Source organism: Anas acuta, chromosome 7, assembly GCF_963932015.1.
Source record: "Anas acuta chromosome 7, bAnaAcu1.1, whole genome shotgun sequence".
In the NCBI taxonomy this organism is placed as follows: Eukaryota; Metazoa; Chordata; class Aves; order Anseriformes; family Anatidae; genus Anas; species Anas acuta.
Genome location: NC_088985.1, coordinates 17,761,693 through 17,784,857, shown reverse-complemented (window position 1 = coordinate 17,784,857; position 23,165 = coordinate 17,761,693). Strand labels below are relative to the sequence as shown.

Here is a 23,165-nt window from a genome sequence, read left to right as displayed (position 1 = left end):
GCATGTTCTGGGCTCCTACTGGAGCCTTCCCATGCATCTGTAAGGCATGCAGTACTTGTGCAGAAAGCTTATGATAAGGTGCAGGGCGGTTGGTTGAGGAGAGGACAGTCCCTGCCTAAATACTCTGCTGCCCTCCATGGGTTGCTGAACTGACTCAGAGTGGTGGGACTTCAGGCTTTGTTTTTTTTTTTTCCTCTCTAGGTGTTTCCTCTCCTTTGCTGGGTCTCACTTATTCTCCTTGATTTGCTTTCTTTAAGTGCATCTGATTCCTTGTGTCAGCACCTTCTCTAGCTTACTGTGAATGGAGATAACACGCACTGACTGGCCTCAGGGCTGCTTGTCCTCAGCCTGTGTCTCAGTCACAGGCTGTGCCACCCTCCTGAACGGAACAGCTTTCCTTCATCTGAAGGGGTCTAAAACAATGCCTACAGTGACCCACAACACTTTTAGTTCAGCTGTACAACTATGTGGTATGGAGCATAGGGTCAGTGCTGCCAAACTCCCTCTATCATTGCAGCTGTGGTGAGGCCAAGATCATGCTTTTATTCATGCATTTATTTATTGGTGTTCACCAATAAAACATCTGAAACTGGTTATTTTGTAAGTGGTGCTTTTTATTATTAAACTTATTACATTGTAATACAAGCATAGCTTGGAGTGGAGAACTATACAGTATGTTACATGTTATAAATATTTCTGAAAATACATGAATATATTTAATATAATGCTGTAATTAGAGTGCTAGTTTCTTATTAAAAAAACTAAAAATGAATGGGGTGGGGGAATGGGGAAATACCAGTCCATGACTGTCTTAAAAAAAGTCCAGTTCTGCACTGATTCACATTCCTCATGGCCTCTGTAAAGCTGGAGGGATGAAGGAGGGTGTAAGTTAAGGCAGGATTTTTAGCCCCCTGTATTTATGGAGTTATACAGACTATTCACAGAATAATCAAGTTATAAATCTTTCTAGCTTTGGGTGAAGCTAGCAAGATATACAGTGAATAACCAAGTCTCACAACAGCAGCTACAACTAAGGACAACTGAAATATTATATGCAGCACCTTTTTTTTAGGGTGCTAACTGAGTCAGCATGGACCTGTTTGTATATTTGTTTTTGAGATAAGTAACAACAATCACAATGAACTTCACCTGTGAACTGTAGGTGTGCTGAGCAAGGGTGACCTGTTTTTCCAGTGAGCCGCAGCTCTTTGCCTCATGTTACCACCTGCTACTAGACCTGGGACCAGACCAGCCTTCTGGGGCTGGGGTACTCTGCATCTCAGGAGGAATCCTGCTCTGGATTTGAAGTCCGCTTTGAGGACTTCAGGGGCTCCAGCTGATCTGGGTGAGCAAAGGGAAGCACCTGCTACTGAAAGGCTAAGCTTGGTGAAACTTACCCACTCCTGCCAGTTTCAAATCTCCATTCACAGGGAAGAATGGATTGGAAGGCATTTTAAACAACAATTGTTTGACTTGCAATTACATTACAACTTAGGGCAGTAGAATATCCTTTAATAAGAGGCTAAGTTGGCTTATTTGAATCTTTACTCCATGTGCATGAATTGTTGTGCTACTACCAATAAGAGCTGGTGAGCAGTTCACTGCTCCCATGGGACCTTCAGAAGCAGGTGCTGTCTGTCCTCTGAGTCAGATCAGTGGGCACACAGCAATAAGGCAGCCACCAAGCAGGGCCACAGCGTTACACAGAAGTTAACAGACCCAAAAGAACAGCCCTGGGGAAAAAGGCACAGATTATAGAGGATGTATATATTTGAACTACTCATCCTTGCAGCTCTGCTCTTTGAGAAGATGAGTATCTTGGCCTGTTGGGGAGCTGGGCTGTCAGGTGGGCAAGGTGCTGCCCTTGGTGTGCCCTCCCATCTCTCAAAAGGCCTGTTTCTGCAGAGCTACTCGATATAGTGACTTCTGCATAGGTTGCTACTGAAGTCAAGGGTTGCAGAAGGTGCAGCCCCAGGGAGGTAGAAGTTGGTGGTGGATTTGGGAAGGGACCTGAAAAAAAATTGTTTTTTTTTTTTTTCCTGTTGGATTTGAGTAAAACTGCAGAGCTAGCAGGACGCTGCTCTGAAGGAAGGAACTCTGCTGGGGACAAGCAGATGGCAAGTTGAACCCCCACAGGAATGTAGCTGCCCATCCCAGCAGCACCTAGCACCCCCTGGGATGCTGCTGTCTACTGTGAGGATTAAGTTTATTTCAGCTGGAGGTGGTCCCCACAAAGCAATGACAACTTAAAAGCTTCAGCATTTTGGGTAGTTCTGTTCTGGACCCAGATAGGAAGAACAGTTACCAAATCTCATTTAAAAGTCTCTGCTGATTATACTGCCAAGATGTGGGCTGCAGTTTTTGTCTGCTGCCTGATTCTGCATGTATATTTCAGTTTCAGGAGTGAAGCCGTATGTAGCTGAGCACGTGCCTGTCCTCGGACCTTTCTTCACCTCCCCCTTCCTTCTTTCCCTTTCAGCGCTCAAGTCAGAGTTGCTCTGTCAACAGCTGGAGGATGCATGGTGCACAAAGCAACCCCAGACTTTTCAATTTTGTGTCCATTGCTGCTCTCGCTTCTCCTTTCTGAAACAGAAACACATTGTGAACGTGAGAGATAAGAAAGGGGTTCTCTGCATTTACTCAGTGGGCTGAGTTGAGATGGAAGATGAGGATGAGTCTGTTTTGATAATGGGCAGATGGTTTCCCAAGACATGTGGTTGGCTTATTATTTGGGGCCCTTCTGACTGAGTGCAGATAATTGAATTTTCTGATGCACTTCTTTGTGCAATGCAAAACAGCTGTGTGATACAGACTAAATGACTATGGTTGCCTTAAATTGACTGCCTTAAAAAAGGGAAGGAGGGAAGGTGAGATGTCTTCCATTAATACAAAGGTATATGGGCCAGTCAGTTTGAACTTCAAGAATCTGTCCTGTTCCTGCCTTTGCATGCTGGAGGATGTTTGGATGAAGGAACAGAACTGTGTTATTTCTGTGCTGTGTGGAGACAAAAAAGAAAAGAGGAAAAAAAAAAGAGCAAGACCTGCTGCTTTACCTATTTTACCTTGTTCCATTTGATTGAGGTTATCAGAAAGGCCATATGTTTTCATTCTTCGTGTTTTGCCCCAGAACGATCATGGAGTTTCTCTCAGTTTTCCTCAGCTCTGAAGTCGTAATATCTGGCCTTAACAAATAAAAAAATACAATTAAAGTTGACGGCAGTCAGAACACATGGTGGTGCTTTTAGTATTAATAGGCCATGCATCTGTACCCAATGTCCAAGCAGCACCCAGAGCAGCTTTCCCCCTCACCAGTCAGAAATTCCGAAACAGATGCTGTCCAGGTACTTGTGGCAGCATCCAGAAGGAGGGGAAAACAAAACAAAACAAAACAAAAAAACACACAAAACACACAAAATCTGTTTTCTGCCTAGCTAGAGGTCAGGGAAGAGACTGGTGGGCAAACGTCACAGGGAAGTTAAAAATTCTGGCCTGAAGGAGTAAATAGGAAATAAAGGATTTTAAAGAACAGGACTAAGCTAACTGCTGTGGACTGTCCCCATCTTAATTCTTTTGTTCATTATTTATTGCTTCCAAGTGCAAGACATCCTGTTTGGTTTGAGCTTAGGCCTCCAGGACTTAGGAAAGAGATACCTCTTGAAAAAGCTTTTTTTAACCTTTATAAAAACAACTGTTGTTTAAGAAAGAGGAGCTGTGAGCTTTTTTTAATGCACTACTTCAAATCTATTCAAAGCTATTTATGGATAGATAACAACTAATAGCTATCTTCAACTTGAAAAATTGTTCAAGTCAAAGCTACAACTGATGTGGTGCAGACTTTTATTTTGTAGCTACTAATTTATTTTCTTTCTAATCTAAATGTTGTAGTATTTTTGTTTCATTGACATATGTCTTTTGCAGTGAAATGGCCCCATTTGTACCTTGATGATTTTCTTTAATCCTTTGGCTGCCTCTGAACACTGAGATCTCCCTTGGTAGTAACCTTTCCTCTGAAGAGCAGTCTTCAAACCTGTGTCTGCAAGCTCTAAGGATTTTTTCAGCCTTCATGCTGGGTAGTTCTGAACAGGGTTTTGTCATGTTGGAGTTGTGCTGCCCTTCCTCACTCACTTTGCCCTAACCACCGAGTAGTTGTCATACAGCTCTGAGCTTTCCGTGGCTGTCACGTTGAAACTAACATCCTTACCACGAAAGATAGTGTAACTTGAGGTTAGCTCAAGCCCACGCAGCTACCTTAAAGCTGCAACTCCCATAGATAAATAGATGGATGTGTCTGAACAGGAATGCCAGGCTGGGATTGTCCAAAGCTTCCTAAATTAGATCCTGCCCTAGCAAGGGACTGTGGGATAGCATCAGTGAAGCTCCTGAGCTCAACTGCTTTTATCAAGATGGCTGGGATAAGAACAAGTGCTGGGCCAGGCTGCTTCTCAGCTGCAGTCAGGATGAGCAGCAGGGGACTAAAAGTCTCCTCTGTCCTCAAAGGGAGCTGGGAAAAATAAGGAAAAATTAATTAATTAATTAAAGGAGCACTCCAGCTTGCCCTGGAGTTCTGGGGATTGGTAGCAACATCAATCTAGCTAGAGACAACTTCACATGCATTTAGTAGAGTCAGATAGACTGGCAATAAATGAGCTAAATTTATCAAGGTGGGCTCCAGCAGAACTTGCTGCCCAGCTTTCACAGACTAGGCTGGCTTCTCTGTTCTGTTCGGAACAGCAGCAGACTGTGTGATTATTTAATGAAGGTGAATATTTGACCTTCTGATGCTCAACTACCATTTGAAAACAGTCTTATGTCACTAAAGCCAGTCACAGTGGAAAGTGAAATATTATTTTCTTGAGGGTTATTTGAGCTGGAAGTAAGCTGCTTGCTCTTTGTGGAGGGTTCATTCACAGAATCACAGAATTAGAGAATCACAGAATTTCTAGGTTGGAAGAGACCTCAAGATCATCGAGTCCAACCTCTAACCTATATTCTGCAATGACTTGAGGAAGAAATCTACTTTTCTGCTGTGTGTCAGATCCATGTCTGCGTGCTGTTCATAACACTGTGATCAAGAAATTCATCAGCTTGTTCTGGCCCTCTGTACAGAACAGACTTTGCTTTGAGGTAGTATAAATGCTAGCAGGAAAAAGAAAATGAAATGAAAACCTGAGCATGTTTGAAACAATGTGTGAGAAACCACTGAGTCTTGTGCCAGTGTGTTTACCTTGGCAGGCCCCCATCTCTCCCTCTGAAAGAACCAAATTCTCTCTCTACTATAAGAATTCTTTTGTGGATGTTTTTAAAAGAAAGAAAAAAAAAGAAAAAAAAAAAAAAACAAGCACAAAAAAACACCACCCTGGAGCAGATCATTCATCATAAACAGAGTGGGAGCATGAAAGGGGATTTGCTTTGACCTAGTTACAAAAACAAAAACAAAGAGACTTTCTCTAATTGCCTGAATGACTCAAGTGGGACCGAGTGTCAAAAGCAACAAATCTCTGCTTCCTTCAGAGCTATATGCTAATACAGGACACTGGGCTCCTGCCTGCTCCAGTTCAAGACCTCATGCGATGTCTCCAAGCCTGAGGAAGCCTGGGTAAGCAAAAGCCAGCCAATTCTGTATGCCTGTGTGTACAAACAGGACCAGGAGCCAGGACAAACATGTTTCATAAATTGTAACAAAGACAGTGGCTTTAAATGCTGAGACTATCAGGGCTTCAACGCTTGCTTTGCCAAGAGCTGTAGACAGGTACTACCGTAGGAAGCACCTGGCTTTCTATCCAGCAGCATTTACAGGGCTGTCATTGATCCACAAAGGCTTAACCTTCTATTTTAAATGAGTCAGTGTAGCTAGGTACCCAAAATGCTATTGGAGCAAGGTGCCCAACTTTTCCAGGCACCAGTGAAAAGCCCAATGTCAATGCATTGCTACTGCTGGACATGGGCTGGAATCACAGAATGGGTTTGGTTGGAAGGGGCCTTAAAGCTCACCTAATTCCAAGTCCCTGCTGTAGGCAGGGACACCTCCCACCAGATCAGCAAGGCAAGAGCAAATAGAGAACAGAGCTAAGAGAAGAAGAGGGAATAGAGGAATTTAAGGGGCATGAGCAAGGAGTGTATGCGGATGTGTCAGAGAAAGCCATTTATCAGCTAAAGGAAGCAGTCTGGAAAATTCAGTGTGCAAGATCTTTGGGTCTTGAAGGTCAGTTCCAGCCAGGTAAAGAAATTTCTCTTTGGAGTCTCATTCTCCAGCCTTCCCATGACAGTTTTAGTCGTTCTATATGCATGCAAGAATAACAAAAGAGATTTAAGAGCTACTGGGGTGGCCTTTTTGTGTGAGAGCATTGATTTATCTAGCCTGTAATTGTCAGGCAAGGAGCCCTGGCAGCATCGTCAGCCCTTCAGAGGAAAGGCCAAGCAGGAGGTTACAGCGACAGGACTTTTCTGAAGCCCAAATAAAGTCTCAGTTTTTCATATTTAAGAGGGAAGGTTCACAAGAGTTTGAATGTTTTCCCCAGCTGGTTCACCATCTATTTTAGATAGAACTGTTTGATCTCTTTCTGCTTTGTGTTTCTTTCAGTTTCCCAAACAATGGGAGGAAGCTTGCCTGTTACGTGTGTTTGGGCCCCAACTAAGCTTTTCCCAGCTGGAAAAATCACTCCATGAACTGCAGAGGTGTTTTTTTTTCTTTTTTTCCCCCAGCTGTAATTACAAGATTCCCAATTCCCTTATGAGCCTTGTAAGGTAGGAACAGGCCATCCAAGGGGGAACAATGGGACATTCCTGAGTGCTTAAACAACTGCCGTTTCCCCACCATCGCCCCCTCTAAAACCCGAGGAGGGCTTAAGCACATCCAAGCTGTTCCCCTCAAGGTTACTGAAACCTCAGCTGAAAAAACACAGGGAGGTGCCCAGTTCTCTATGTAATGCTCCTGCTTTGGTGAATAAGATACCCAAGCTCTTCCTGTTACCCGCTTATGTACACAAATACCACAAATCCAGCAGGCCAGCTGGGAGGACTTGGCAAGCACACAGAGTATCTGTGCAATGGGTGGCTGTTGGTGCTGTTGTCATCTCCGACAGACACGGTGCTGTACAGCTCAGGTGCCAGGATATGACCAGCCCAGCAGACAAAATTCCCTGAGGGACCAGCACAGATCTCCTAACAAAAATAGTAGTTAGGCGATGGAATGGCTCTGGCTGGTGGTGAGTGGGGGTGAGCACCTCCTTTTGGGTACCCGAATGTCTCCATTATTCTCACACAGGTAACATCAGGTGGGATTTTAGAGTGCCTGGGCACTAAGGAAGCAAATGTGCTGGCCAGGATCCCCATCCGTAACAGAGAGAAGGTAAGGAGGGGTCTTCTGCTCAGAAAAACACAACAACCAAAGGTAAATCTCTCACCAGCTCCTCTCATCACCAAGTGAAATCCTCCCGCAGCCCTGCCTTACCTGTACAACTGTGGGCACGACCTCTTCAGAGCAGCAGAGGACAGCCCCAGCTTGCTCTGGTTTCGCAGTCGTGTCTTCCTCATGAGATCTCTCATTCTCCCCCAAGCATGGCTCTCACCCTAGGGAGCAAAAAGAAACCATAACTTGAAGGACCAGAGGGAGGTTGCTGGCCACCTTACAATACTTTGGGTACTCCAGGGTGATGGGAAGGGCTTCCCACTCAGAATATGTCCCTAGCAAGAGCCTCACTCCTGACAGAGCTGGTGCAGGGCTGGGACTCCCCGGTTTTGCAGCTCACCAGTGCATATGGTGCCATGCTTTCAGCTGCTTTATTTTGGAGAGATGGGAAGAACCTTATTTTTAATTCAGCCTAGGTTGCCTGGGGTTAGGTCTCACAAAGAAGATTTTAATACCCTGCAGCGGAGCCTCATAGCCAGCCTGTACCTACACGGGGCACAGTGGAACAGGATGGGTCACCCATCAGTAGTAGTGCCCTTCTTGTATTTGTCCCATATCATTTCTGTGCCTAGGGCCCAGCTGTTCCTTCTGACTTCACATTGCAGAGAGTGAGAGCACTTCACTGGAGAGTGTTGAGTAGCTGCCTAAAGGCACGTTTTACCTTATTGTTATACTGTACTAAAGGAAAAGAAAAGTTGTTTGGTTTTCTACCTACTTATATGCACCCCAGGAGGCAGAGGTGGGGGGGCAGTAGCTTTACATAGCAAACAACCCAAAAAAAGCAGCTTGGCTCTCTTCTCCTTTCTGTTAGGCCAGGTGCCTTGGTATCAGCCCTTTTAAAGGTGTCAACTTTTTTTTTGCGGACCATGAATTAGAAGAGATCAGGCCTTTGTTTCTGTGTCACGTCTGCAAGCCACAGCTATAGGGCACTTACATTTGAAATGCTAATAGTGATTATCAGGAGGTCAGGGATTCTCATGAGGCTCTCCCTAATGTTTGCTCTCTTAGGAGTGAACTCATTTAGACTCATGAATTCAGAAGTAACCATGTATTAAATTTTTTCAATTTCTTTTTTCTATATTGTTTTAAATTTCCTAAAATAATGGTTGAAAACCCTGGGAACAGAGTGAAAAAGATCATGTTCTAGGGCTAACGTGATGAGCAGAAATGATGTCAGTGCCCATTTCAGTGAAGTTCTCAGTGGCATTGTCACATTTGGGGCATTGTCTTGCCCTGTCTTGAAGTGCCTTCCTACTGTGCCAGCAGTAGAGCCATTGCTCTGTGAGTTGTGGGCACCTCAAAGCACAGCTTGGCAGCTATTGCAGTAATTCCTGAGGCTCTGCTAAGTTTTCAGTTCAAAGCTTCAGATGAGGTCAGCAGCTCAGCTGAAAACTGCACCACTGGTTTTTGTGCTATTGAGTTAATTGCCAGTAAGTGGGACTGTTTACTCGTGGAAATATCAAATCTTTGTGTTTGTTACTAGGATTAATGAGAGCTTTGAAGGCCTCAGCAGTTCACTTGCTGTGCTGGTGTCCCAGACGAGCCAGCACTGCTAACATCAGAGGAAGCCTAAGCAGTTGCCTGTTCCTGAAGGCTAGCTAGCTGGTGCCTACAGTGGAAGCGGGAGAACAACGGACAGAGTGCAGTAAGTCACACTAAGGACACATGCCGTCTGTTACTTTGATAGTAAACTTTGGGGGTCAGTGAAGCTCTTTTTTGTTTTTGTGAAATGCTGTGTGCTTCAGAGGCTTTCTCCATGACAAAGCAGATACAAGTGAAATACATTTCAGAAAGGTATTACATACCAAGCAGTTCTTGCTGGTGTCCAGACCCTAAAAACAAAGGGAAATAAACTGGTAAATAACATGACAGTGAGACCACCTCACAGTGCTGGGAACAGGCTGGGCTCTGTTCTCAGCTCTGCCCTAGGCTTCACCCATGGCCTTATTCAAGTCCTCTATCCCTTTGTGGTTCTGTCCCTCACATGTGCATGACAATTTTGTTTCCTTTACCTTTTGCCTCTCTTTTGTATTTAGACTGTCAGTTCGTGTATATAGCACCTTGATTGGTGTGGCAGGACCCCCATACAGTGCTGCAGCTGTAGAAGGAAATGGGGCACTTCATGCTGAGAGTACAAAATGCAGGAGCAACAATACCAGGGTGTGGTGTAAGAAAACAGTGCTAAGATTCAGCTTAAGGAGTGTGGATCTTGATTCTGCAGTCCTGTGAAGCCATCATGGGACTGTGATGCATGAAATAATGCTAAAAGCCAGAGCTTTGCTAGACACAAGCACTGAGCACCTTTCAGGATTCATCTTTGACTGGGTTCCTGAAGACCATCCAAATGTTCACAACCCATTTGCAACTTTGGGTGGAAACTTCATGAGAAAGTCTTTCCCATGAGAGACCTACTCCTTCCTTTTTCCTGTAGAGCTGGGAATACTCTGATTAGGGCTTCTGCCCTGGCATTTTAGCACTTCTGATCCCCACTGGAACAGCAAAGTGCTGAGACAGCCACAAACAATGGGAAAGAGAGGGAGAGGAAAAACATTCGTCCTGGCTTCCTTGGAATTCAGCGATAGGGTTTCCCTGAAACAAGCTTTGGGGGCTGCTGTTAATTACACTGATATGCAGCCAGTCTGGCAGTAAGTTTTGCCAGCTATGGACTGACACAGAATTTTTTATATGGTAATGAATGTGTGCTTGGTTTATCCTTGTTAGCAGCAGTAGTGAAGGCTCTTACAACTGACTTCATGCATCAAACTACCTGGAGTTAGTGAGGGGTAAAGCCCATGTTGCTGCCTGCAGTGCTTCTTTCCCCTGCACCAGGTACCTGTTCTGTGCCTTTCTTGCCCCATCAGCATATCCTTCATCATTATTTAAGCCTGAGATCAGATACATACAGAGCACCATGGCCCACGCAGCCCCAGCTCTGGTTGGGAGCAGGCAATGTTGGCCTGTTCTCCTGGTACCTTGCTCTGCACTTGCGTGAGCAGAACTTCTCCCTGCTTCCCCCACCGACCCCACTCGGAGCCTGGCTCCAAGCTTATCACTCACCTTTCGGGCTGCAGGGTCCTTTGACGGAAAAGCCTGCCCCTCAGCCATGCTACCAGCTTCTGTGAACTCATTCTCCTTGTTGTTCCTATTGTTTGACAGCTTCCTGAGCCCCGACATTGGCTGGCTGTTTCCTGATTCCGGGTATCTCTCACTTCCTGCAGTGAAACACAAGGGCTTGCTCACATTTCTCAGCAGTGTCCTGCTAGGACAGCCTTTGGACAGTGCTGGCAAAACTGGATGAAACCCCTTAGGACTTCCTGATGGGATGAAACCTTTTGTGTCTTCATGACATGCTTTAGTGCAAAGAAGGGAAATGATTCAAACAAGTGTCTGGCCAGGGCAAACTTTCTAATGGCTTCCTCAAGGTCTTATTTTCTTTCTGGGCCTGCTCTGAAACTGTCAGGGAAGAGTTTCTTCCCTGAAAGAAGTGCTCAGCACTAGAGATCCCAAAGGACATTTACAGCGAATCAGTCCCGTTAGGAGGTGTTGATGTGGTGTTTCACCAGGTATGAAGGCAGGCTTAAGTCCAGGGTTTGAAATGAACTAATCAGCCTCATTTAGTGGGCTGATTCACATCTAATGTTGGATACAGACTTTCCAGCTGGTTTTATTGTCAGTAGTCTTAGCCTACTTTTTCTCAGCTTTCTGGAAAAGTTGGTCTCTGGTTCCAAGCCTTGCAGCTGGGGCTTATTTCCACATGGTCTATAGAGTAAGTCATCCTCCAGGAGCGTGTTCTGTGCCTGCTTGAGAGGGTAGGAGACTAATAACAGGTGTAAGGCTTTCCACCTTAGATAAAATCACATCCCAGCTGGGAGGATTTTACAGCCACATGGAGGACTTACACTAATGGATTCAGGCAGGTATGCCAAGTTTCCAAAAGAGAGTGACATTTGATAACGTATTTGTCCCAATATCTGTAGCCACAGCTACAGTGGGCAAGAAGTCCTGCTTCACACATGAAGGAGTAATCCTAGATGTAGACAAAGTATTTTAAAAAGCACCTCTTAGTGGAACTAAGCCTTAGCTGGGAAGCTGACACTTTGCTCTATTCCCATCTGTCTGTCGTAGGAAAAAGGAAGCTGCTGGTCAGCTTATCTCACCAGCTGGTGACAAGCACGAGGGCAGGTTAGAGGCAGTCGAACTCACCACTGCAGCTGCTCAGCTTTTCGGTGTTGGCTCCTATTTCTGGGATGATGGAAAGATCAGAAGGGTTTCCCGTCTGAACCAAGAGGCTGTGAGGTCTGCTTCTTCCTGCGAAAAATGTCTTCATGTCTTGGTACGAGTTGAGGAACACGCTGGCAGCTCCGCAGGAGCAATGCTGCATGAGGTACTCCTACACCAGACAAGAAGAAAGCATGCAGACTTTCAGGCTGCAGCAGCTGAAGGTAATGGGCAATGCAATGGCTCAGACAAATTGCAAGTATCCCAGCTCAGCCTTGTCCCAAGACCCAGACAAACAATTTTACTCCCTAAAAAACTGAGCAGCCTGGAGGCAGTAATGCAAGAGTTTTCATGGGTTCGTTGGTGTTTGCCTTGAATTGCCTGGTACTCGGCATCTTTTGGGTTTGTTTCCCAGAAAAAGCTGAAGACAAGTTTCTAAACACATAGCTGCTCAGCTGAGGCAATTGTGTAAATAAACAAATCGATTATAACAGTGACTCACATTTTATGATAATGTTATTTGATTTGGAACACGCACAGACAACAGTATCTTGTATTTTTATTGATGGGAGGTCAGTTTGCTTATGTGTTATCAAACATTCACTGTATGTGGTACTTTAGCTGGTGTACTTCTGTAGCTGATGTGGTGGAAAGGGGAGATTTTCAGATTTGCATGATCATGTTGTGCAAGAGTTTAGGAGGGCAGAAAGCAAAGGACAGCTTTGTACAGTCAAAGCGGAAAGAGAATCAAACTGTGTTGGAACTTGGACAAGCCAACACCAGTTTAGACCCACAAGTGATTGACAGATTTAATGTAATATGTCATTTGGATAAGTTGCCACAGCAGCATGGCACTTTGCAGTACCTATGCCTTTGACGAGTGCTTTGAAAATCTGATTAAATATGTTGCTTTTGGCCTATGGCATTGAGCACTTCCTTTTGAAGCAAAGGATGTGGAGTATGTGCTCCCTGTACATCCCAGGATCAACACTTTTTTTTTTTTTTCTTTTTTTAATCCATGGTTCCTTTGGTAAAAGCTGTGTTCTGCACAGAATTTTGCAAAAGATTAACTACTTCTCTGGGCAAGACATGCTTAGGAGAGTTATGACAAAAGGTTTCTCAAATGTTTGAAGTTTTCAGTCATCCTACCTGATGAAGGCCAGTCCTGCAAGCTATGGACTGCTATCAGCTTTTGGTGTTACAGACTGCCTGGTGCTTTATAGAATAAACCAGTATAGCTCTGTCAGCTTTAGGAACCTGCATAGTCTGAGTGTTTCTGGAAATATCATCAGTTTCTGTTCATCCCCCAAACCAGCTCTTATTACCCCAGTAACCCATTTCTGTGCTGGGAATGTGTTGTGTCTTTCCTGGGCATGGAAACCTTTCTATGCTCTCACTCTGCATGGAGAGTGAATGTGGTTTGGAAAGTAACCTGAGAATGCCCCCCAGATTGTGATGTGGACAGCAACCACCATCTCCCATGGCAAATGAGAGTAGTAGTGGTTCTCTTCTACACAGAGATGCTATGGGACTGAAAAAGGAAATGATTGAGAGCTACTTGGATATAGGAGAAGCAGGCACACAGGCATTACAAGGATACCCAAGAGAGACAGCACCATTTGGTAGAGCAAGTGCTGAGTGTTATAGTCAGGGGTCCAATTCCCTGCTGAGTATCATGAGACTTGTGCAGTTGAGAAGGCTGTGGTGAGAGACCTTGGAAAATACTGAAAAGACCGGTTTTAAATATTTACGTGAAAGAACAGTGCCTTTCATTTCAGTGGGAGCTGGGGAGGAGGAGGCCTTTACACCAGATGAGGATTTGACCCTGAATTTTCAGCTTGGAAGAGTTACTTTGAGCAATGACTCAGTTGTAGAGCTTCAGGAAATGTGCTAACAATTCCCAGGCTCTATGTAGGAGGCTGCATTCCTCTGAGAATCAGAGATGGGTACATGGAAATGACAGGCTACGCTGTTCTGCAACCTGACTCATGACTTGGCTTTGGCTCTGAGGAGTCGGTCACCTACTGCAGATCCAGCCCCAGCAGGTGGGAGAGCAGCACCAGGGGAGGAACGATGCTGTCAGCAGAATGAAAGAGTCACCACAGCATGGTGGGGATGAGATAGCTGAGTGTGACAAACCCCTTCTGTTCCTTTGGGGGTGATACAAAAAATACAAAGGGAAAAAGTGGGGGGTGGCAAAAAGCTGGAAACCTAGTGTAAGTGGCCAAAGAAAAGGACCCGAGAATAAAAGGTGGGGTGGAGCTGAACAGAGTATGCAGGGGCTAAAAAAAAAAAAATGCTGTTTAGGAGGAAGATGAAATGATTTGAAAATTTAAATCAAATTCCACAGCTAGCTCTGGCTCTCTTAAAAAAAAAAAAAAAAGACAAATGGGAACACTGAGATGTTCATGTCAAGAGACTTTCATTTAGCAGCTCAGAAGAGCAGGGAGGGAAAGGGAGCATCAGGGTTGGGCAGTGGTGGGCAGTGGTACCGCCACTACTTCCTATTGTATCCATTTTGTGGAAAATTCTGGGATTTTGACAGCTTGAAATCAGAAGGAAAAGAAAGAGCTTTTAATTCAAAATGCAATTGCTAGGGAGGTCCATGGAAACATTTTGTTTTGATAGCACTGACAGAAGGAGGTGCCTTCTTGGGAAGTTTTCAACTGCAGAGAAGCAAAAGCTACCAACTGAGCTGTCCATTGCCTGAGGTGAGGGGACTCTGTAACTCACCAGAGGCAAGCAAATGGCAACTAGGACATCTGAGAGCAAAAAGGAACAAGAAGGCTGACCTAAGGGAAGCTGAGCCCACCATGGTGGGCAGAGGTTCCCTGAAGACCAGAACACCCAGCCCAGGTGGGTAAGGGGTCAAGTAAGTTAGCATCATCTCTTAGATGGACTTGAAACTGCATGTGGGCCTTGAGTTATATCATTTAATGAAAGATTTTCTGGTGTCTGCTTACCTCTTTTAGCTGGCTCATCTTCTGCTCTTTCTGCAAGCTGCAGACCTGCTTCTGGAGCCGCAGGTTGTGCTCCTGCAGCTGCCCAATCTTCTCTATCAGTTGGCAGATGTGTTCCAGGTATCCCAGGCCTGATCCCAGGGCCTTGCTGTTCCCTTGGTTCACCTGCAATGACAACACAGCTTGGGCTAGGGCGCTGAGGCAGGGCAGTCCTTACCAGCTCCTTGTGGTTGTGTGGGCTGGGGTAAAGACTCTCAGGCTTTCACCTGCAAGGAGCTTTGGTTGTGATCGTACTGAGCTGTACATTGCTGGCTCACGGCTCTTCTCTAAATTAGCCCACAAGAAGCTCCATCAGAGGGACTGATCACAGGCTGACACTGAGGGAAATGAGGGAAACCTTGTGAGAGCCTCCCAGGTTTTTATTTTTTTTTTCCTGGTGACAGCACCCCTACAAACAGGTGAGACCCTACTGCATGGTATGTATGGATGGGCCCGTGCACAGGCAGGGCAAATATGGACAGCTATTTGCTGCTAGCAAATACGGACAGCGTCTCACTTCCACCTTGGCGCTGCTTGCTGGCGTGCGTGTGATATCGGTAAGTAAAATAAGCCTCAGTCTTTACAAAAGCAGTACTCTAAGTTTATCTTACTTCAAAAAATAAGTTCCCTCTACAAAAGCAGGAAGCCTACTCTGTCTCCTTTCCCACAACAATCTACATTTTTGGGGAAATGCCAGCCTTGGGACTCTTCCTGTCTTTTCATTATGTCAGAAAGCTCATGGTGCGTTCAAAAATAATCAGCATTAGGATTTACTTCTCTTTAAACAAATGATGATACAATGTTGTTTATAAATAGGCATTATTATGTCCAGATGCTTTTGTGTCTGAAGCTGGGACAGAGGTCACATGAAATCATATGAAAAGCTACAGTAACTCCGAGCCGGTCTGCCCCTCACATTTATAACTTCAGTGCTCCTCGGGCAGCGCCTGTAGGAGCGGCGGCAGGACAGAGGTCACAGCCGCAGAACTGAGCCCTTGGTGTACCAGTGCTGCAGGAAAGGATCCATCCTAGGGCTTGCAGGGGGAACAGAGCCCAGCTGGCACCCACTGGGAAGAGCTGGACTCCACTATGCTGTTCCTCAAGTATCTGAAAGCAGTTAGTGGCTCTGGCGTGCACAGCTTCAGGAGAAGGTTTTTCAGAAAGTACGTGTCAGCTTCTGAAAATTTGGCTTTTCTAAGCTGCCCCAAAATGGGTAGTCAGAAGTTCCTCGTTCCCCTTGAAAATGTAGGCTTTCTGACACACTGTACCCTCTTTCTGCACATTTAACTGTTCCCCTTCTGCTAGAGAACCCCATTTCCCCATCTCACAGCCCTCCTTCAGAGGATGCTCAGGGCAGGAAGTTTGGGCTATTTAATAGGGAATTAATTTGCTTTTTGTTGCAGTGATCCCAGCAAGTGCAAATGAGCAGAAGGACAACCAGGCAGAGCCAGCAGTGCTTGCCGATCCCTGTAGGGCCAGCCATCTCTGTGGTCAGCATGCAAGGGTAAAAGCTTTTAAAGAGATGCTTCACCTTGCTTGCCCTGCCACAATGCCCGTTAGCATCGGGATTGCTCAGACATGGCAGGCATTCAACACAGAAAATTTGTGTCATTTGGCAGGATGCCCCCAAAATGAGGGGGTTGCCCTCAGAAAAGGCCTTTCCAGGGACTCTTCCTGGACCCTTTTGTTCTGTAGACTGGAAACACCTACACATCCCTATCTTCTGGTCATACCATGTGCAGCACAGAACCTGCTCTGTCACTTACTGGTCTGAATATTTTCCTCTCAGCAGCTATCAGAGTTTTATGCTTGAAGTTGAGGGGGAGCTACCACAGGAAAACTGCAAACATTTTCCAGGAGGAGTCCCTTTCTGCCTCTGTCCTCCCAAAACAAGCTTCCCAAAACATTCACCTAATGGGGATGACATTTTTCCCATTCCCCATATGGAGATTGTTAAGTAGTATTGGAACAAAAGCCATGTACCCATTTTGGGGTACCTGAAACCTATTGAGAAGGAAAATCATCTCACCTACTTTTTTGAAGGTGAAGATGCAGAGGATGAGGTAGGCAGAACTTAAAAATCAGATGGTTAAAGCTGCAATAGGAAAGCAACAATGTAATGTATAAATAGGTGCCAGCTTTTGCTTTCAGGTACATCAGAGGGAACCAGACCTCAGCTGAAAAAAAAGGATGGCAAGGCCCTCAGCCATACTGTGCTGCTCCTAAGGATTTGACCCTATGGAGTTAAGGGAACTGAAGATACTGAAGATCTCTGCCCTTGTGAGTACTCACCTAAGTTTTGGGGACAGGTTTTTAGCACACAGAGCCCTGCTCAGTTAGCAATAAATCCTCACAGCTCTGCTAGCTCACATATTTCATAGGAAGCCTAAAAATACAGAGTCAACGTATGTAGTGGCAACTTTAGCTCTTATCTAGAGCCAGTATTTTGACTGGTATAAAACCACACTTCTGAAGTCACCAGAGTCCCTCTGTCTTGCTGCTGTACCTGGTCACTACAGAGGTATGAAGTTCAGTGGGAACTGCAGGAAAGACAGATGTTTACCAGTCCCGTGCCCAACTGAGATGTAATAAAAATCTTTGTTACTGATCATCTACTCGGCACTCTGTCCTGCCAGATCGCAGTCCTGATCTGTTGCTTTGATGTGTTTCTTCAGTTGGGCTTGACGGAAAACAGCTCTGCGCTGGACCTGGCAGCAACAGCTGGAGCTGGTGGTGGGACTTGCTTCATTCAGATGAGAGCTCGCCAATATTCCTTGCAGTGACTTAGGTTCCTGGATGTTCGTTGCTTTCTCTCAGTGCTTCATCCTCCCAGAAATCCCTACCCGCTCTCCCACACCATGTTGGCATGGCCAGCAAGGATGGCATGCAGTGAACGTGCCAACAGCTGAGGAATGTAATCACACAATGCACATTTTGGGCTTGGGGTGACTGATCAGTGACGCCATAGGCTGAGCGGGAAACATTTGTCAGTGGGAGCTGACAGCACCACGAGGCTTGTGAATAACAGGAAAAAGAGGGATCGTGCTGTATATTTCTGACTGCTCCACCCTGATGTCCAGGAGTGGTCATGCTGGCTGATAGCTTCTGGTTTCCTCCGTATGGCACGCACAGGGCAGAGCGTCACAGCTTGTTGTATCCTTCCCCTGAACCATGCCGCTCTCCAGAGAAGTATTTTGACTTCTTTGGACAAGGATAATTAATGCTATGTGATTAATAGCCTTTTTTTTATTTTTATTTATTTTTCCATTTAGTGACGACAGTGCTCCCACCCTGTCTCTTCTTCTAGGGGTCTGGGCTGACTTTAAATGTAAACTTTATGAAATGCAAGGAAGTGTTTGCAAAGCAAAAGCATCAAAAGCTATGCGTCTTCAAACTGACCCAAAACATTTCATTTGGCTTAAAAGGAAATGCTTTTATTTAGGCTTCAAAGTTCTTTCATTTGTTGTTTAACAGCTTCCACTCTCTTTCATCTTTTTAAATGTAGACACATTTCAAAATAATGACAGTACAAAATAAAAGATCAGAAAGATTTGTTTAAGAAGTGCCAGACTGAAATGGTGTGATGTATATTTTAAGCCAAACCCATTCACCAAATGAATCTAAACCACCAAAACGTTTGGTCTTTTCCAGCCTCTCTCTTTCAGCATTTTCCCTCCCCTTCTCTCAGAAGCAGCCTCAGCAGCGAGGGAGGCTGGAGGATGTCAGGGGCCGTCCTCATCCAGCACTGCCTCCTTGCTGGGCGGCAGCATGCCGGTAAACTCAGTGCCATTGCCACAGCCAGTGGGGTCGGGGAAACTCATCTGCACTCCTGGTGCTTGGGACTTAATAATTCACCTATAATTAAATAATACTTTCACCTGGCATTAAATAGACAGGCAAGAGTGCTTGCACTGGTTTATATCAATACAAATTTAATGCACTGGGAATTAATTTGAAGGGGCATGCTGTTTGCCAAGCGGAGTGGGAATACTTTGTACTAGCCTGCTGTCTTTTAGACAACACTGACTGCATTTCCATTGACTGGCAGGGTCTCAGGGACACACAGAAAAGGTTGGCTCCTAACAACCGTGTTGTATCTTGGACAGGTGACAGGAACATGTGAAAACCGCTGTGTCAGCCTGGAGCAGAGCCTCAGCTGGGGCAAACCAAGGTACATGGATAGAGGACCATCTGGGTCTCACCCTGCCTCTGTTGCATGATCAACAGAACAACTGCATGACAGCAAGGACAGGAAAACCTTGTGCAGGTTTAGAGAGGGCACAAAGCTCTGTTGCTGTCCCTGTCGCTGAGGCACAAACCACAGCAGCAGCAGCACTGGGCACTGGGCATTGCCTGTCATCCCAGCAGTCAGCAGAGTGCTGCTCCTGAGATACAGCAGCCTGGAGGGGCTCTGTGAAGAGGGGCAAGCTTCCCTGGTGTCCAGGTCACAGCTGTATTTATACAGCTCAGAAAACAAACACAGAAAAGTGCTCTGGGGCACAGAGCTTTAGCGCTCAGCCAGTGAGGATATTAAAAAGGAGGGGAGATAAGCCACCAAGCCTTCATTTCCTCTTCAGCCTCTTTCTAATTTATTCTTTTGTTTATTTAAATGCTCTGCTTTGGGAAACTGAGTCTCCATTTCGCATGGGATTTAAAGGAATTTCATGGGCAGCCAGAGCTGTTGGATGAGATCAAGTTAGCTGCAAGCCCTCCAGAGAGCAACGGAGAATTTGGGTAACTTCATAAAAAGTCTCCTTGTGTTCAAAGTCTCTTGCTCCAATCTTTTCTGAACCATCTGTCAGAAGGCCAGGTTGCTGTCTGGGAACCATGCAAAGTCTCTTCCTCCCACCTCCCCCAAAAAGTGAGACAGCTCTGGGGAAGAAGAGGGTGCTCAGTTTGATCATGCATGCTTGTGCTGCCCAGACACTTAGTGTTAAGGGAGACAGGCCTGCTATCTCTGACCTTCCTCACTGCTTGGGAGGGTTTAGCCTGCTGGAGAGGGTGGCCATCACCTCGTGGTTCAGGGCCTGGGCAGAGGTCATGGTGAAATACACTCATCATGTGCACAGCAACACCTCTCACTTGGCTCTCTCTGCCTTCCAATCCATCGCTGTTACCCTGGATGGGAAGCAATGGCTGGGCATGCCCAGAAACATGGCCCCAAATTCTGATCCTCCAGGCTGCATCTCCAGGCCTGATGTGAGCCATGGAGCGGCTCCCTCGGCAGTGCCTCTAACACGTCCTGCCTCTCGGGGGGCTTGGGGTGGCACTTTCTGGCAGCTGCTCCCTGTGTCATCTTTCAGGTTAAGCCATCAGAAATTGCAGTTTCCCAAAACACAGGAAATACTGGCTTTCTTTAAGGCATCCAAGCACCTAATGCCCTCTAAAACAGGAGGCAGCTAGAATGCTTAAACACATATTTAGGATCCAAGACTTCAGTACATCACATCTTTCTGACCTCTTTCTTCCCTCTCAAAGTGAAAAAAGAAAATGTGAGTGGTACACCCCGTTGCTCTGATGCAGAAGGAAAACGAGCAGCAGAGAGAAGAGCAGCGTGCTGTATCTGTCTGGAAAAGTCACCATTATGCACTGTTTCGTGTGTCCCTCTGCACCTAGCCTGCCCTCTCCTTTCCCTCTGCCCATGGGGACTTTGGTCTGGCTCTTAGTCAGGCATTAACCCCCCAGTGAGATCTTTCTGTCACTGGCTTCTGGAACCCCTGCAGCAGCAGGCCTGCAATCTGTCAGCGTGCCTGTGTGGGGCTCTGGGCACAGCTCTGGCCTGAGCGCTTGCCAGCATTCAGTGTGGGAGCGGGGGCACAGAGGGCATTTTATTCTCCTGTGTGTTGCACAGTGTACCTGGTTAATGGAGAAAGAGCTAGTCTGGAGTAGGACAACTGCTGGAAATATTATGTCTTTGCGGTTAGGTCAGTCTCTGAACACAAGAGTTTCCATCACAGCTGTTCTAGCAAAGCAAAGCGGGAGCTCCAGCTCTACCCCAGCAAAGATTTGAATTTATACATTAAATCCCTGTCCACTCAATATTCAAGGGCTGGCTCTTGAGACAGCTTCAGACCTGGACAGAAATGAACTACCCTTTAGATGAATTATTCCCAAACTTCAGAGCCCCAGAGCGCCCATTCAGCTTTTCCCAGGAACAGGAATAACCTGACCTTGAAACTGTGTTCTGCTCCCACCCCATGTATCAGAGCTGGTGTGGCTCTGCAAGGTGACTTACCTTACAGTTTTCACTTGAAGCACAGACGCAAGCACATGCTTTAATCTAAAGCTTTTTGAAAACATCAGACCCTCCTGAACTGTTAGTCATCCTTACCTAGAGACTACACGGGAATCACTTCAGAATTTCACTGCTGTGAAAAGAGACCTTAAACATCAACTGCCACAATTTGCTGCTCACAGCAGTTTCAGGGGAGATTTTCTAACTCAGACGTGTCCTGACCTGAGACAGATAACAGCACTCTGACGGAGGTATTTGGACAGGCCTAGCTACAAGATTCAGTTCGACTTCCTTACCTCACTCAGTCGACAGCATTCATCCATGTATTCATCCAGGCTGTCACTTGTGGGGTACTTCTTCAGTGGATGCCCAGGGATCTGAAGGTCTTGCATGCTGCCAAAGCTCTCTGGGTAGTTGTCAGCAATAGTCTTTGGCTCTTCTACAGGATCTGGGGTGGGAAGAGTGCTTTCCCTGGGTAGGTCCATCTCTGGTGCAGGTTCCTTTTCCAGAGATTGCCTTTCGCTCTGGTCAAAATGTTCACCAGGATTTTCTTCTTCCTGAGGGACACTGAAGTTGTCAAGGGGAGCTGTGGGAACCTGCACAGCATCAGACTCCTGGCTGTAGTACTCAGCTTGCTTTTCACTCTCTGGACCTTGGTGACTGACTTTTCTGGCACGTTCTTTACATGTTCTCGTTATCAGATGGTCAATTTCTGGGGACGAAGAGGTGCTAAGCACGCCCGAGTCGCAAAATGAGTCTCTGTTGTGAAGCACAAAGCTCTTCTCTGAACCTGTTGGCGTCGATGGAGAATTAGCCCCACTTGGCAATTCGACCCCTGAGTCCTCAGACTCAAATTTGGAGAATCTGTGAAGCTGGCACTTGGACTCGAAGGTGCTGAGGTCAGGCAGTGTGGCTACATAGTCTGTGCCTGCCGGGGCATCTGCACAGTCTGGGTCTGCCTCCGGGGCCACAGCATTGGGACTTCCCTGGCAGTCCTGGGGGAGGCTGGCACCAGGGAGATGGGGCTCTTCGGTGCAGGCTGCATCAGTGGGGGTCTCTGGTGTTAGCGCTGGGTTCTGAATTCCTTCGTTGGTCAATATCTTCATGTGTGTTAGCACTACTTTGTCCTCAGCAGGTGGGCTCTTCTTACCTGCATAAAGGAAAACAAGTAGAAAGTCACAAGGGGCTGCAAAGCTCAGTCTAATCTATACTGCATTGCCTGAGGGATGTGGGATTGAAAACTGTCTATATAGTAACGCAGTAGAAGGGGGCAGCCCTGGTTTGTTTTTCTTAAGCTATATGAGACTTTCTTGTAGACTTTGCTGTAACAGAAGTGTTTTGTTTCACAGACTCTGTGTCCTTCGGGGGAGGGTTACAAATGCACAGAGTTCTGATTTAGTAGGTAGGTAGGAAACAGTACAAAAAGTCACATGAATTTTAGTGATTACTTGCATGCAGACACAGATAAGCACAATACATTAATTTAAGGCTAAACTATTTCTGTATTTATGTATTCTGAGGCAGCAGCAGAAAAAAATGTGCAAAACTAAATGTGTATTTCTGGAGATTTGAGTGGATTTCAGATTGCAACAAGTAATTTGCAAACTGTTTGGTCAGTAGTGCTCTGCACACACACAGGTGATGAAAAGCAAGTACTGATAGGAAAAGTAAATGAGGCATTGTAGATCTTTTGTAGTCCCTGCATGGCTTTATCTATGAAGTCATTTCTTTAAATGAACTCTTACCTTCCCTTTAAAGAGAAAGGGCATGGGAGCAGCTTTGTTCATGAGTTTTTGCACGTGGGCAAAGACGACGCATTTCCACATCACAACTATTTTATGCAGTGATGTGGATGAAGTGTTGAACAGCTTCTGGATGAAAGGCTGACCTACGTGAGCTGAATATCTGGCCCCAGGTTTTTTCACAGTTTTTCTGGACCTAGCATTTCACAGAGCAGAATCCTGAGCCCTTATTACCATCTGATCCAGGGTACCTCGGAGGGCTACAATGTGCACACACTTCAGGATATCTTACTTCCTACTTCATTTCCTTTCAATCCCCTCTCCTACCTTCCTTCCTTTTTGCCTAGCATCAAACCTGCAGCTGCTTTAGAAACTCACTCCTGGTAGCGTAACTGTCCCTAAGCAGGTAGAAAATTCTGGAGCCCAGTGGAAGGGAGTTCTGCTCTGTGCAGCCTTCCTTCATGGGAACCCAGAAAAAATCCTGTTTCTGAAACAACCCATTTTCCAGCCTTCCCTCCTCCAGCTTGCTTTCCGCAGTGTCAGCAAACGAGAGAATTTTACTC

General features: G+C 45.9%; 1 protein-coding gene across 3 annotated transcripts in view; it reads right to left on the bottom strand.

The window, feature by feature from the left end:
* Positions 1-593: 593 nt before the first annotated feature.
* The window catches only part of LOC137859259 (uncharacterized), a 31,339-nt gene continuing 8,767 nt past the window's right edge, over positions 594-23,165 (bottom strand). For 2 of the 3 annotated variants that reach the window (XM_068688159.1, XM_068688161.1), the window contains exons 2-9: positions 21,157-22,010; positions 14,590-14,751; positions 11,612-11,798; positions 10,466-10,620; positions 9,214-9,240; positions 7,451-7,569; positions 3,063-3,182; positions 594-2,583 (exon numbers count right to left, since the gene is read on the bottom strand). In XM_068688159.1, coding sequence (XP_068544260.1) covers positions 3,086-3,182; positions 7,451-7,569; positions 9,214-9,240; positions 10,466-10,620; positions 11,612-11,798; positions 14,590-14,751; positions 21,157-22,010 — 1,601 coding nt within the window. In that variant the 3' untranslated portion in view covers positions 594-2,583; positions 3,063-3,085. Of the gene's footprint in view, positions 2,584-3,053; positions 3,183-7,450; positions 7,570-9,213; positions 9,241-10,465; positions 10,621-11,611; positions 11,799-14,589; positions 14,752-21,156; positions 22,011-23,165 lie in introns of all 3 variants that reach the window. The other variant, XM_068688160.1, reaches the window with a different exon arrangement.